The sequence below is a fragment of the Schistocerca nitens genome, chromosome 3, assembly GCF_023898315.1.
Source record: "Schistocerca nitens isolate TAMUIC-IGC-003100 chromosome 3, iqSchNite1.1, whole genome shotgun sequence".
In the NCBI taxonomy this organism is placed as follows: domain Eukaryota; kingdom Metazoa; phylum Arthropoda; class Insecta; order Orthoptera; family Acrididae; genus Schistocerca; species Schistocerca nitens.
In genome coordinates this window covers 382,192,583-382,209,832 of record NC_064616.1, presented here as the reverse complement: position 1 = coordinate 382,209,832, position 17,250 = coordinate 382,192,583, and the positions used below count along the sequence as shown (strand labels likewise).

The following is a 17,250-nucleotide window of genomic DNA, read 5'->3' as shown; positions in this document are numbered from 1 at the left end:
CACCATAGCCAGAAATCCAAAGGGCTAACGTCAATTGAATATGGAGGACACACTGCTGATCATCCTTACACAACCCAACACTAATTAAATACACTATCTTTGGCACAGATAGCAGCTGTGACAGGGCATGGCATGGAAGCAATGGGGCTTTGGTAGGTCACTGGAGGGAGCTGGCACCCCATCTGCACACACAAACAACATAATTCATATAAATTCCAGGGACGGGGCCAATGAGCTCTGCTGCCATGTTCAATCACATCCCAGTTGTGTTCGATGGGGTTCAGATCTGGCGAGTTGGGGGGCGGGGGGAGGGGGGGGGGAAGGGGGGGGGGCAGCACATCAATTAGAACTCGCCAGTCTGTTCCTCAAACCACTCCATCACACTCCTGGCCTTGTGACATGGAACATTATCTTGCTGAAAAATACCACTGCTGTCGGGAAATATGATCATCATAAAGGGATGTACACGGTCTGCAACCAGCATACAATACCCCTTGGCTATCATGGTGCTTTGCACAAGCTCCACTGGACCCATGGACGCCAATGTGAATGTTGCCCAAAGCAAAATGGAGCTGCTACCAGCTTGTCACTATACCCCAGTACAGGTGTCAAGCAGCTGTTCCCCTGGAAGACGACAGATTCGCGCTCTCCCATCAGCATGATGAAGAAGGTATCAAGATACATCTGACCATGCAATGCTCTGCCACTGCGCCAGCATCCAATGCCGAGGCTCACATGTCCATTTCAGTTGTAGTTGCCAATGCTGCGGTGTTAACACTTGCACATGCATGGGTCGTGGGCTGTAGAGGCCAATCATTTGGAGTGTTCGGTGTACTGCGTGGTCGCCACATTTGTACTCTGCCCAGCATTAAAGTCTGATGTCCGTTCCACCATAGTTCGCTGCCTGTCCTGTTTTACCAGTCTACCCAGCCTACGATGTCAGTCATCTGTTATGTGGGGTGGCTGCTCAACCTCATGCCATCTAGACATCATTTCACCTTGTTTTCACCACATGTTGAAGACACTCACCTCTGCAATCATCAGACACCCATTAAGTTAGGCAATTTCTGAAATGCTCATGCCGAGCCTCTGGGCCATCACACTCCACCTTCAGTCAAACTCAGATGGATCATGCAGCTTCCCCATTCTATGCACGGACAGCACATTCACTGATACTACATGCACCATGCATGTCTCTGACAAATAGTCATTCCTCAGCAGGTGACACTGCTATCGCCTGGACAGGTTTATATCAATAGCAGGTCAGTGGTCATATGGACTCTGCACGGCCATACAATATGCATAAGTCCCACCTATTTTTTCCCACTGCACAAGTTACATTCTCTAATAGTATAGGTCTTTTCTTCTTCTTCTTCTTCTTCTTCTTCTTAGATCTTCAACCATCAGGTTGGTTACCACCAGTTCACCATGCTTTTCTGTCTTCGGCCTTCCTCTCGAGAGCAGTATAGGTTGTGCAGCTGGTATCCTCCACGATCTGGTTGATATATTCTAGTCCCCATCTACCTCTTGTATTTTTACCTTCTGCTGTCCCTTCAATGATACTTTTAATGATACCATCATCTCTCAGCAGATGGCTCACCCATGTGTCCCTTCCATTTTCAATTACCTTCAGGAGACAAAGCTTCTCTTCCTCCACTCTGTGAAGCACCTCTTCATTTGATATCATGTCTACCCATGAATCTTGAGCATTCTGCAGTAGCACTACATCCTGAAGGCTGTTATTTTTTGTTTTTCTGTTTCTCTGAGCATCCATGTTTCCCTTCCATACAGTAGCACACTCCAAACACATGCCTTTATGAGGTTTTCCCCCAAGATGTTTGTCTATGCTGCTTGATGTGAAAAGGTTTCTTCCCTTATTAAAAGCAGCTTCTGCCCAGTTGATTTGGCTTCCAATATCCTTTCTTGACCTTCCATCTCATGTAAGTTTACACCCCAGTCATGCAGAGAATTTGACAGTCTCTAGTTGGTCATTGTTAAGTGAGCATCGGGCAATAGTGTTTTGTATGCCAACTACTAAGATTTTTGTTTCACCTTTATTAATTTCATATTATAAGAAAAGCTGAGGGTGATTTACTGAACTGTTCTGTAGTTCTCAGGCCCTACAAGTCTCTCACTCACAATTAGAGCCCATAAACTGAAAAAGTGAGCCTGATGTTATGCTTCCATAATCACCTTACAAATTGTATCTGTCCACACATTACCTGAGTAATTTATTATTCCTCTCTGTTTGAATTCCACTTCATTTATAAATAAGATTCTACATGTGAACTGTGGAATACAAGCCACTGACAAAATGGTCTTGTGGCCTGAGAACTTGTGCACAGTACGAGTGACATGGGTAAAGTAACATCTCTGATAGTACCGACTATGTAAGCAAATGATTCATGCTTTCAGCAGCTACAGTTCATCTCAAACTGTTTTTGGAGTTATCCTTACTTGTCCCTCCATTCATTTCTCTACATTCACTGTGGGGTTTTAGTGGAGTACACTTTGATCCTTTGCACTGTTATGAATGTTTCTGTACCTGCATGTCACTGGCATAACATGCAGAATATTTTTGTCTTCACTTGGAATGCAGCAATGTGGATATTCTTTTGGCATATATGACATGTAAATGTTGGTTAATGTCACTGCTTAAACTATGGAAGAAGAATACCTTGTTTACCATTTCTCAAGTGGAATAACATGACTCAATTTCAAAGCAGCATTACACATACTACATGGAATCACTAATATTGTTCTGGAACCTGCACAAATTAAATATAATCTGTATGGAACAGTTGATGCAGAGATTGCTGTGACTGCCTTTGGCACCAAAGTCAATTGAAAAAGTACAAAAACAAATGCGATCAATAAAAAATGTCCAATGAACTTCTACAGGAAGACATCCTATGCCACTGAGTACTGAACACTCGCAACAACACAAGTAAATTACTCCAAATCTCAACAGACATTTATTTCTGGAGATATGCCAATAGAACTTTTTCTTTATTTTTGACCAATGATATATCTGAGAGGAAGATAGGACATTCATGTTTAAACACCTTTTACATTAAAGTCAATGTCACTACAGGAAAGAATTTTTTTTTTTCTACATCTTTCTTTTTCCTTGTGTCACCCATGCAAGTCATCCTTGGTAGTGTTAAAAGTTGTGTTTCAGAAGTCTTCAAAACACAACACTAATAAAGCACAATGTTAGGATGCTGATACGTCACAAGATAACTATTTGCAGTTATGAGGCTTCTTCATCAAACATTAAAAAAATTAGGACAGAATAATAAAATACCCATAAGTCTTTACCACAGAGCCAAAATTGTCTAAAATTATTTAACAGCTATCACATACTTAAAGTACATGGTAATTTTTGTACAAAAACATCTATTCCTGCAGAGTGTGAATATTTCACAGGAAAATTACATTTAATGAAAAATTGAAATTTGTTTCATTTTTATAAAATATATTAGTGTCAGCTATAGAAAATGAGTTGCCTCATGCAAAGTACTGTGAGAGTCTACACTTTGTGCCAAAGAATAAATGAAACAGATTATTTACTCTCATGTTCCCAATAAAACATTCCACTAAAACATTCCACTGACATGCATATATTTATGGGTTTATACTTCAAGAATGCATCATGAGTAACACTGAGTGGTAATAGTTTTTTCACTACAGACACTAAACAAATCACAGACATGGAAAATCCTCTAAAGGGAGTCATGAACATAACAGTTTTCATCATAATGAGCTAAAAATTAATTAAATTCATCCTAAAAAATCAGTGCAAACAACAAAACTTGCAATGTTTTTGACATTTCATACAACCATGCTATCTATAAACATGCAATTAAGCATGAAGATGAATTGTGGGAGATTTAAAACCATATGAAGCAAGCAATATTGGTCAAACTCTGGTGGAATACATCCAATAATCAGTCTAAATACTGGCAGCCCTCCTTCAAAGCTACACAGGTCCATTACTTTTCATTTCCTTCATTCAAACATTACATTGTTGTTTAACATACCAGTTAGTGTTTGTTCACCTACAAACAATGTAACTATTGTCAAGATGTTACAAAAGAAACAAAGAATGAATTGACTCAAATACACATTTTAATGAAATTATTTCCACACCATGACTGCATAACTGACTACAACTGATAATATCTATTCGGCATTGCATATTACTGACAGTTGGAGAACAAAGATGTTTCCAGAACAGCAACAGTGTTCACATTGACCAATGACTCGTGAACTTGACAAAAACAATGCAGTCAAGAACACAGGCCACATGAATGAAGAAAATAATCCTAAAAAGTGTGGTACCAAGTGTAAAACCTTAATGCATAGAATCTGACTGAATTAAAGCAATAGATCAAATGAAGATATCTGGAGACAATAAATGTTTATTCTGAAGAAACACATTTCAACACCTACAAAAAAGGAAGTTAATGTTTTAGGAAGTTTTAACACAGTCAATGTACTGTCTATTTCAATGTGATAAGACTCAATAAGAAATCAAATACAAAAAAGTTAAGAGGCTAATGATGAAAGTTCATTATATACTGTTGTCCAAAATTTCTCAGGTACTCTTAGGACATCGTTTTTTTTTTAAGACATATACTCCAGTGAAGAAAAGGAACATTTCAAATATTTGTGTTACTGGCATATACAATTTTTAGAGTACTTTAAACACAGCAACACAAACAGATAATACAGAAAGGTCATAACAAAGCAACAAAGCAATTGCTTGGCATCCCCACTGGGGATGTTAGGTTAAATAATGGTTAAAATGAGGTATGAAGCCAGTATTATGGCCTCATATTTAAGGATGGAACTGGCAGACAGACAGCTTCTGGTCAGCACACTAGCACACAAACATCCTTTGTTCAGTTCCAAATGCCACTGAAGCATGATGTGGAGTTAGGGTAGAAGAAACTTTTGAAAGTTAAAGTGTTATTTCAGAATAGCAGAGTATATGTTGGCTTTCAGTTTACTCTTGCCCATTCTGTTCATTTCTACAACCACTATAACAACAGGAAAACAACACTACATTATACAAGATATGCCACAGTCATTCACAAACACAGTTACACATCAGTCACAAGATGCACAGAGATTATATGACGACAATGGCAATCCACTTTCGCTAGAGTACTGCCACACAATCTGCACAGGGTATCCCACATTGTCACTATGCTCCGTCACTGAGCTGTGGATTAATCACACTAGAATCTATTTTTGATTGACAAAACACAAACTATAACAAAAAATCTGTTTCCCATAACTTTACATCTGCCCTAAGCACATAAGTGGTTGTTACAGTAAATAAATCTCTTATAATGAAAATCTCTTACTTGAGTATTTTAAAATACCTTTATTTGTGAAGAAATTAAGATGTCACGGCCTACATATTTGTAGAATGAAAAAATAGTCACAAAAGCCACGTATACTTTGTAAATAATAACATCAAGTTGTAAACTGATATCACACTCTCAATTCTCTACCCCCAGTTGCCCCAAAACTGTGTACGTGTACCTGGCCACTTGATTGATTCATTATTGCCATGACGTCATTATAATTACACAAAACAGTGAAATTAAAGCTTCACAATTTCCATGAACTGGATAAATACAACTTAAAGACTATGCTACTAACTCTGTCACACAATGCTGATGATCTGAAGGTAGATAATTTATTTCATCTGACCTATTTTATCAATTTTCTTTTCGTTCTGCACTCACTCAATTATGACTTCCACGTTTTCACAATTCAGCAGTGAGTTTACATTCCAAAGTCATTACAGTCATTCACACCATTTTAATACAATCTGCAGATATCAGGCCCCTGTTAAAGGAAAATCTCTTGGGTGCTCATAAAAAATAAAATCTTACCAAAGCAGATAGAAGCTGCTTTATGGCACTGTAAGTAAGAGAAAAAGCTGAGCACACATAAATAACAGTATACATGCACATATATGCTGAAAGCGTACATAACTCAACATTTAGTCTGTAACACCAAAAATCCTTAAGTTTTATACTGAGGTACACACTTTTTCTTTTTCCGTCGATCAAAATCACCCTTCTGTCCAAGCCCCCCACTGAGGCTTAGGGTATCACCTCCTGAAATGTCAGCATCACCATACGCTGCTGACATAGCTGCTGCTTCGGCCACTGGAATGCCCACACCAAGCATTGATGGTTCCTTTGCTTTACCCTATTGAGAAAAAAAATCTTATCTACTGATTTGTCCATGACATGAACATTCATCACATCAGATAAGCTATGTATTAAAAATTGGGATACAATGCAAAGAACTTTTTTTTTTACATTAAGAAAATGTACTGAAAATGAATGCAAACTATGTGTTACATAGAACAGAGTGAAAACTCAGTTCGTACATTCTGTTCTGTTGTGAATGATGGAAAGTAGCATAACATTTCTTTTAGATTCTCAGTTTTCAGTAAACCTTCAATCAATCATGATCAAATAAGCTAATTCCTCAGTACTCAGATATACATCAAACTGACTGGGGATGTTAGGTTAAATAATGGTTAAAATGAGGTATTTATTATGTTTCCATTTTCAAATGGGCAAACAACTTTTGTATCTAATAAAGGCAACAATCTCAGTGACAGCTGCCTGTTACAATGCATCTGTTCTTGATGACTCCAAGTCACCAAGAAATAATTAGAATGACAACAAACATACTGATAAAATCCCAGTGGAAGCTAGCATGGAAAGAAACATTTGACTTTACTGGAACACAAATGTATAGGTCACACAATGTGTGCGACACAAACTAGTAATGTGAGCCTCACTTCCTTTAGTATTTTGGATATCACTAAACTTCACATTTACTGTCCACATTTGTGGTAATGGTTCTGACATTGTGACAGCAGAGGAAGGGTGAAGGAAGATTCTTATTAATTAATTTTTTTTGTTTCTAAGCCTATATTGGTAATACTGCTCTCAAGCAACATAAAAATTCCACCTCATTTCTTGTAATATGTTTGAAGTTTCATACTTGGATGGACAATGATGCTTCCAAGCAACATTTAAGCTCTCATAAACATCCATATTATGTTGTCCCTGATGAAAAGTTTCCAAGTGCAGTGCATTTCAGAGGACACAATGCAAGTTATGTTAGCATCAGTTCACAATGTAGCAATTTCTTTTGATTTTTTGGTGCTGTTTTTTCTTTTGCACTGAAAATTTCTTATAAATGAAAAGAGGAAGTCTTAAAGGTTAGTTGTTATACAAATGTGTCAGCTAATTCTTAGCAGGGACATTGCATATGGACTGGTCTTTTCTGGGAAGAAGCAGCCTGACTTTGGCTACAGAATGGAAATCAAATCCAGAATAAGATGAAAAATCCAGAATAAGATGAAAAATCCAGAATAAGATGAAAAATCCAGAATAAGATGAAAAATCCAGAATAAGATGAAAACAGCAACTCCTGTAGCAGTGAATGACATATGATATGACCGTTTTGATCAGTGACCAGAGAATGGGCCAAAAGGGAAGCTGTAGGATTTGCCCTCAGAGGCACATGATGGTAAAATATGTAGAATGGTTGCACACTTTGGACCAAAAAAGAATTTTTTTAAGGACATTTCGCAAAATGCAACAATTTATGTAGCCACAGGAACAATGTTTTAGTAGTTACATTGAAGCAAACATGCACTTTTTGTGGGCAATGATATGTACAAGTAACATACTGTATTTTGAAAAACTGCATGTAAAACTGTTCACATGATTATACACATCTAATTCAAGTAACTTGATGCTTTTTATTCACAATATTTTTGCATGTGTCAAATAAAGGGTCAAGAACATAATAAAATGAAGAAAGTAAGAAGAATTATAAAGAAGAAGCTTCAATGCTATGTGGTCTTATTTGTTTAAATTTATTAATAGCATTTTCCATGTTACTTGTCTCTGTTCAGCTATTTTTTAAGTTGATCAGTGTAGCTGTGGGCCATGAAGAGTAAGTGGCACTATATTCTAATATTACCCTGACAGGAAATTAAAGTTTACTACATAACAGAAAATCAGAAATTCATGTTAACTGATTCCTCCACTGCTTCTTGGAACAGCAGCTTCATAATTGTGAATGAAAAGCACAATAGTATATATGTTCTACTGTAACATACACAATACTGTGCTTTTTATTTATAAGTTATAAACTTATATTTATACACATATATTGATGAAATGGGCAGCTGCAAATAGTGCAATGTCTCTAAGAAAGTGGACAACAATAGCTTCAAAAGCTAGCAGACATAGAAATTTGGTGAACATAGTAAATCTGTACAAATTACAAAAAAATTGCTCAGGGTGAGACAAACAATTATTGATATATACAATTAACTGGATGGGTAGACCATTACAAGTATTTTAATGCCTGTCAAGTGTCCATTACTTTTTTATTAGTTTGAATAAAACAGAAACAGTGAGGCTCTACTCAGACCCAGAAAAGCTCTTGCGTGGCATCAGAGGAATCCCAGTAGAGTGGTTCGGATTATATCTTAAGCAAACAGCAAGTAGAAAGCAGTAAGAAGACACAATTACCAACCTTTCTACTCTGATTATGGAGATACTGCACACAATGTACCACACAGATCAATATTAAGACTATTATTGATCCTTCTGTAACCAAATAATTTACTGTTAAAAGCAGAATCACTATTAGTACTCTCTCTTCACATAAACCAAGTACTTTCTCTAGTAACAATCGTCAATTCCATAAGACCAAACTCTTCTCATCCCAAATACTAGTTCAGCATCAAAACCACTGTCTCACCTCACACAAAATGAGCCCTCTAATGAGACATGCTTTTGAGCAAACCCATACCGATCGTGTGTACTGATTTCCTGATGCAATCTCCTGGATATTGCTTTTCTTATCAGCCTACAGTTATGTATTTGCGTTTCACTAAAGACTGGAAAATTTTACAAACAACCTTAAATATAGCTAGGTCAAAATAAATTGCAACATTTGCTACAAATATTGATGGCAATGTGACAATTTTGTACTCATGGTCTGTCTTATTACATTTGTAGAATAAGTTATATTGAGTGGCAGGTCACACTTCAGTTCCTTGTAATATGAAGTTTAATTATGTATTATCATCATTTTGCTTCAATTTCCATTCAAGATGTTTTAAAAGTACATCTCAAATTCACTGACATCATTCTTTTACAGTCTTTGAAGTTTTATAATTTGACAGTTTTTTAAGCTTAACCATTTTTCATCTTTATACCACAAAACTGGAAGTTTCTTATCTCAATGAGAAGAGTGTTTATCCATAAAAGTTCATACAATAACCTTAGCTTTATGTTTCAATATATTAATTTTGCAAGTCTGGTTTAGTCTAAATGAGGCCCACATACAATTTATTTTGTTTCTTCATATTATATCTTTTGAGCTGTATTCGAACTTCCTGGGAAACAGATATGTAAGTGCCTCACGGTGTTCAATTGAGTAGAAACCTAATTAATAATAATAATAACAACATGAAGCAGTCAAAAGTAAAACTGTGATTTTTCTTCTACACTGTTTATAGCCTGAGACATTCCATGGACACCAGTAATGATGAAATAAACTCGTAGGGAATGAAATGTCTTCCAGCCCAGATAGAAATAATGTCAGTTCAGCATATCGTTAGAGCTCAAATCACCTTTATACACCACAGGTACAGAGCCTTTCAACGTTTTACATCATGGAGGAAGTGGGCTACCACTTTCTATTGTATAGTAAGAAGTAGCAAAAAATGTTGATGGCAGTCTTTTTTCTTTAATTTCATCCAGTAATATCACCACCACCACCACCAGCAGCAGCAGCACCACCATCACTACAAGTTGTATAAAACTGACCCAGAAAGTAGATTTTGTAGGCAATTAAGATGGTATGAATTCACATTATATTTAATGTCTTTCACTCACTGTCTGCATTTCACCTGATTGGATCATCCTGGCAAGTATACTCCCCACTTTTATGATGCTGTAAATAGCATAAAGTTTGCTATTGTATTTGTTTCAACAGAACAAAGAAATCACAGCAAACCACATGACAAAAAGATATGGCAATGACTTGTATGTCTGTTAAAAAGCACAACTCATTAAATTCAACAGAATAGTATCAAGTGGAAGCTTCAGAATGCACAGATACACAACTATTATGGGCTGATGTCTACGAAAGTGTTACACAATCAATCAACTCACTTTTACTAGCAAGCTCTTAAATGTATAAACAGATAAATGTCAAGAAGTAGTGAAGGCATTTTGAACTCTGGGTCTTCCACTGGGTAGCCTACAGCACTGTTTCACCATAAAACCTTCAGGAATAAAGCATTCACCAGATTTTTTAAAGAATGTGATATATGCACATTCTAGAGCTTTTGACTTTAAATATTGTAGGCTGCGAATTTTTAAAACCCACACAATTAGTAAAATATGAGATTTGTTTTGCGTTACATACAGGAGTTCTGTTTCACAAAGAAAAGATAAAAAAGAAGAGGTGTGAGAAGAATAAAAAGGAGGCAAAAATTTCTAATAAAAAAAAAAAAGAGGGAAAATGGACATATACAGAAGGAATTTTATTAAAAGTGGACAAACTATGGCACTTTTTTCCTATGTAAGTCAGTTATGTAACTTGCTTGACAGTGTAACATTAGTCCCCCTATTTATACACCCATAAGTCCAAAATAATATGAACATCTGCTTAATAGCATGTTGGTACACCTCTGAAACACAATGCAGCAGTGATTCTGCATGGCATGGGTTCCAACAAGTCTTTGGTAGGCTTCCAGAAGTATGTGTCACCACATGTCTACGTACAGGTCACACAGTTCTTAAAAATTATTGCCCAGAGGTTTCAGTCCATGGATCTGGCATTGGATAATACCCCAAATGATTTCCATCTGGTTTGAATCAGGCATATTTGGTGGCTGTAATACCAATGTCAGTCCACTATCATGCTTCTGAAATCACTGTAGTACAATTCTGGCTTTATGACACGGATAGTTATCTTGCTGGAAGATGTCATCATTGTTGGGGAAGACATCAAGCATGAAGGGATACAGGTGGTCTGCAATAATGTTCACATTGTCCACAGCTATCATCGTCCCTTTAATTACTACTACAGGTCCCACCAAAGGCGAGGTGAATGTTCACCTCAGCACATTACTACCACCATCAGCCTATGTGCGTGGCACAATGCATGTTTTGAGCAGCTGTTCACCTGGATGACAGCAACTCCCAACACAACAGTCACCTGGTGTAACAAGAAATACAACTCATCCGAGCAGGTGACACATTTCCAATCTTGATGATCCCATGCCGACTAAAATTGTAATTAATGGTGTCGATGGGTCAATGTGGGGGCGCAGAGTGGTCACCTGCTACCAAGTCCCACGTTTAAAAATGTGCTGCACTTTACACAGTGGGCAAGATTCTGGCCTCTGTGTTCTGTGATGAGGTGTGGATATCCAATACCTTACTGCCTACTCATGGTTTTCCCATCTTTGAACCACTTTCCATACATGCTCATCACAACAGCATGCGAATAGCTGACCATCTCCACCATTTCTGACATGTACATTCCAAGGTGCCAGGCCATAACAATCTTCTCTTTGTCAAAGTCAATAATTTCAATGGATTACCTCATTTGCAGCCCATATCAACAATATAAAGTTTCCCCATTTTCTCTGCTTCACTTATATATGGTACTTTCCTTATGACATTCTACAACTGCAACATCACTAAGTGGCATCCAATCTCACAGTGGTCACTGGTCATAAGGTTTTGATACATCAGTGTGTATTAGATACAGGACAACAAACAGTTGAGGAGTAAAAGTAAAAACTCATCAAACATCAGAGTTATTGAGTCACTGAAAGGCACTGTAAACAAAGGTTGCAAAGCTCTGGATCTTGTTTGTTATGTGCACTTTGACAAATGAACACCTCTTCTACTTCACAAACTTTTATTTCTTAATTTATTTACAGTATAATATAATTCCCTTCTTTGTCATCTTTCAAGTATTTTCCCCTCTCCCTATCCTGCAACGAGGCAGATTGTGGTTCAAAGATTAGTAAAACTACTAGTAATATGTACTGACTCAAAACTGAACTGTGAACTTCACATAAACTATGTCTTCAAGAATACATCTTGGGTGAACCACTTCATGTGGAAATTAACTGATGAGTCAATAAGGAATATCTTAGTATAGCTTACTTTGGACTTTTTCAGTTATCTTACAAACTGTTACTGTTGGGACACATCTGTCATTCAGCGATGTTCTACTTATAAAGAAAAAGGTACTACAAATAATGTCCAAGTTTGGTCCCACAGAACACTGCTGTCCTCTATTCACTAAGGTCAAAATATTGAAAGATGTAAATCTCTGTACCTACATATCACTGATCTATGTTAAAACAGTTTAACAGATTTTGACACTAGAGAGAATACATTTATCATGACACCAGAGACAAAATGAGTTTTAACATTCCTAAACACAGAGTGACGAAACAGTAAACTCTCACAAAGTGAACGGTCTGAATTCTTTTTAATAAACTGTCACATTCTGAGATGACCAAACCTTCAAACAATTTCAAAACTAAGCTGTATAACTGGTTAGTTGACAATCCATTCTACAGTGTAACAGAATTCTTTGATACCTTTAATGTTAAAATTGACTTTTAAGACTCTGATTTTAAAGCTATATAACTGGTTACTATTAAATGTTAAATTTTTACGTGTATTGTGAATACTGATTTTCAATATTGTGGGTGCAACTGTAGTAGACCTACGTTATTACTCTGTGTGGACGGTGCCAAATACAGAATCTGAATCGGATACAGTAAGTGTAGTTTTGGTCTGTTGGTTCCCCATAGTCCAGCAATCCATATTTCTCTGAAGAGTCTAGTTATTTTACCTGTATCTATTACAGTGGAACCTCACTTAATGAGCACCTCCCATAACACATAATTTGCATAACGAGCAAAACAAACTGTAAAAAAATTATTCACTTGTCAAGTGATGTTTCACATAATGAGTGATGACGATTTAGTGTGCTGTCACCAGCCACTCGTGTGTGGCAGGGGAAACATTTAACAATATGAACACCTTTCACTGTCAGCACTGGCATATGAACAAGGTCTTTCGCACTTACTGCAGTCTGGGTTTAGTGCTCTTTTTGCTACCATATTAATGCAGCTTATATCACACATTTTTCTAAACTTGGGTTCACACAGTGTTGTTTTGTATGCAAATTTTAATAAACTTCACAGAAATGTCCCCAAAGATAAAGCCACAAGACAGCAACCGTAAAAGAAATAAAATGACCTTTGAAATGAAATGTAAAATCAATGAAAAATGCAAACATGGTGTGACCATTGCTGATTTAGTATGCACGTACAATTGGTTTACGTCAAATATTTGCACTATCCTCACGAACACGGACAAGATTAAAGAGATAGATGCTTCAAAGGGAGTGACAAGAGTATCTAAACAATGGTTTCATATTCTGGGCAATGTCAAAAGGTCGTTCCTTATATGGATAAATGAAATGCAATTGCAAGGTGACACTATTAATGAGAACATCATTTGTGAGAAGGCGAGAATTATTTTTGCTGACCTCGTTAAGAAGACGCCAGGATAATCAGTGGCCGAGAGTGGTGCAAGAAGCTTAAGAGAAGAACCTGTAGCCACAGCGTTGTGAGGCACAATGAAGCAGCCAGCTCCAACACAAAGGCAGCAGAGAACTTCATCAGCAACTTCAAGATGCTTGTAGATTCTGATGGTTATGTGCCGCAAAAGGTTTTTAGTTGTAACGAGATAGGTCTATTCTGGAAAAAGATGCCAAAGTGTACCTTTATAACAGCAGAGGAGAATGCATTGCCTGGTCACAAGCCAATGAAAGACCATCTCACACTGCTATTCTGTGCCAATGCAAGTGGCGATTTGAAAATCAAACTGCCGGTTGTTTAGCATTCAGAAACTCCACAAGCCTTCTAGAAATGTACAGTCCAGAAGAGCAGGTTAAGTGGGATGTGGAGGTCCAACAACAAGGCTTGGGTGACACATGATATTTTATTGCAACTGGATCAATGAAGTGCCTCATCCTTAGATGAAGAAATACTTGCTTCTGACGAATCTGCCACTCCGCGTCTCGCTTGTTATGAACAGTGCTCCTGCCCATTCTCCAGGCCTACAAGATCACCTCCTTAAAGAATTTCAGTTCATCAAGATCCAATTTCTGCCTCCCAACACCACTCTGCTACTCCAGCCTATGGACCAGCAGATTATATCTAACTTTAAGAAGGTCTACACTAAAGCACTCTTTGAGCACTGCTTTGAACTGACTGAACCCATCTATCTCACTCTCAAAGAGTTTTGGAAATATCACTTCAACATCATTGCCTGCATCAAGATGATAAAAAAGGCATAGGAAGTGGTTACACAAAAATAACTTTCATTTCTGGTTGGAAGAAGCTTTGGCCGGAATGCATTGTCAAATGTGACTCCGAGGCATTTGAGTCAGTACCTGTGAAACCTGTAGTCAACGAGATTGTGCCTTTGGCCAAGAGCCTGGGACTAGAAGTGGGTAAGAAAGATACTGATGAACTTTTGGAAAATCACAGCCAAGAAATGACCACCAAAGAGCTTACAGAGTTGCAGTGTGTTTCACAGCAGGAAGTTGCGGAGAGGAGTTCTTCAGAGGAGGAGGTGGTGGTAACAACAAAGCAGCAATTTTCTGGAGCAATAAGAGAAATGCTGAAAGCATGGGAATAGGTTGCATTGTACACTGAGAATTATCACCCCAATAAGGCAGTGGCTACAGATGCTACAAATTTATTTGATGATAAAGCTGTGTCACATTTTCACTAAGTGTTAACGCATCAGCAGAAAAAAATGACTATACATAGCATCATAGTAAAAAAGAATTAGTTACGTATCATGAATAATACAATACATACTACTGTAGGTATAATTTTCTTTGAATAAATGACACGAATAAGTTAAAACTTTTAGTACTTTTTCTGCATGGAATATATTATTGCATTTCATTTTAATTTTTACGAGATAAACTATTTCACTTAAAGGTGTTTCGCACTATGATTAAGAATCTGGAACAAATTATGCTCACTATGGGAGGTTCCACTGTATATCTTTTAACAACACATAAACAACACTGGGAAGAAAAGCTAACAGGCTGCAAGGCATTTTTTGCAATAGTCATTGGTTAAACTGTTTTATATAATAAATTGAGTATCATGTGATGACAAAGAAAGAAAAGAACCATGACTTTCAATAAATAATTATCTTTGTTTTTAAATGCTCATACATATCAATTTGACTGTCAGTTACATGAGTAAGCCCTTGGAAGTTTTTGCTATGATTAATTTCTTTCCATAAAAAAATTATATTGACACAGAAGAAAGCACCAAGATCAAAAGGCAAAATAAGGAATACTGACCTTCTCTTTCTTGCTGAAAAATCTACCGAGGGAAGATTTGATGCCTTTCTTCTTCTGGGCAGCAGCAGCAGCTGCAGCTGACGCACTGACAGGTGTAGTACTGGTAGCATTCTTGTGCAGCGAGTCTTGACTGCTGTGACGAGAAGACAGAGGGGAGGGAGGTGTGGAGTAGCCCCCCGGCCTGCTGGACACACACACTCACTACTCTACATCAGCCATCACCACATAAGCAGCCATGTCACCAATATATACAACTGCCAACTCTAGGGCAGTCCTTCCAAAAATACAAAACAAATAAAGGCAGAACAATATCACACTTCAATCTGGTGCCACATTTATTTAAATTTCTTCAGTTATTGCAAATCAAAGCAAAACGCCAGACCACTAGGGAACTGTGGAAACTGATCAAGATGTAGTCTCAAATTACCAGAAGAGCAACTGCAATGGAGTTACATCATTACAGAAAATTTTTTAAATTTATTTATAGTTTAATCCAGTGTTTAATGCCTTTGCTACTGCAAGAATGCAAACAAATTTTGATTCCTACATGCGAGCAACTAGTTATAAAGAACTCAGAAGAACATTCTTTCCTCAACATCAGTGTTTAATCCGCTTTGTATAAATGTTTTGCCGACATTTTAAATTGTAACAAAATATTTCAGAATCTGCATAAAGCACTTAAAGTCATTTAAGCATATTGTGACAAAGAATCGGTCCAGGTGGTAATGTAGCAAAAATGCTGCAAGATAATCTGATGAGATGAAATGGGAAAATTCCTAGCATTCCTGCAATTCCAGATTATATTCCAATTTGAAGAGATAACAAATGTAGTGTGAGAAACATGAGTAGACGGGTTTCCACGAAATACTGCACACTGTTTAGACTTCACAGATATGGCAAGCATGCACAAAACTAGTGGAAAAGTCACGATACTCACAGCTAAAAGGCAGGAAAAGACTTATGTCCAATAGATATCTGCTGAACACAGAATAAAGAGGCGTCTTATTTTACAAGTAGAGTGACAGTTTTATAATAAATATCCACTAAACACACGAAATCTTCTTCATTTAAATAAAAACCAAAGAAATTACCTAAACATTTGGGCTGAAAATTTCTGGTACTTTCATTCAAACAGAAAGTATTTTTTAACTATAAGACAGTTGAGATTATGGAGCTTCTTAACACCTAAATCTCCAGTACAGCCATGGTACATACACAAATAAATTTGTTTATCGAATCAAGATTTGTTTAAATTGAAGTCCTGTTTCAACTGTGAGGACAAGGAAACCAACTGTTTGGACTTCGCATGTGTGCATGCTCCCATAGTCTTTCATTTGGGTCAAGCAAGATAAGAGCCAAATCAACACCTTTTAAAAATAACTAAATAAATTATTGGCCATTTTAGTTTTAATGTCTGACAATTCAAATATCAGTTCTGATTTAATGGAACAATAAAATAATATAGTGTTAGTGCGTTGTAACATTAGGATGATGTGTAGCAAACAATATGCACCTAACCCACTTTTGCAACAGTGGTGTCCAGATAATCTGCACTGTACATTTCTGTTCTATTTAGAACAAAGGTAAGAGAGAGACACTCTGTGCAAAGATCTTTGATAAAAAAAATCTATTTCACTGTATATTTTCAAGAAGAGAAGTTTTAGGGTTTAACAACCCACTGACATCAAGGTCATTAAAGAAAGAGCACAAGCTTGGATTGTTTCAAGGAAGGGGAAGGAAATCAACTGT

The 17,250-nt window shown here is 37.0% G+C and overlaps 1 protein-coding gene across 1 annotated transcript in view; it reads right to left on the bottom strand.

Moving 5' to 3' along the window:
• Positions 1–17,250, bottom strand: part of LOC126249243 (liprin-alpha-1) — a 401,613-nt gene that overhangs the window by 67,336 nt on the left and 317,027 nt on the right. The window contains exons 20-21 of the mRNA XM_049950901.1: positions 15,502–15,682; positions 6,071–6,234 (exon numbers count right to left, since the gene is read on the bottom strand). Coding sequence (XP_049806858.1) covers positions 6,071–6,234; positions 15,502–15,682 — 345 coding nt within the window. The remainder of the gene's footprint in view (positions 1–6,070; positions 6,235–15,501; positions 15,683–17,250) is intronic.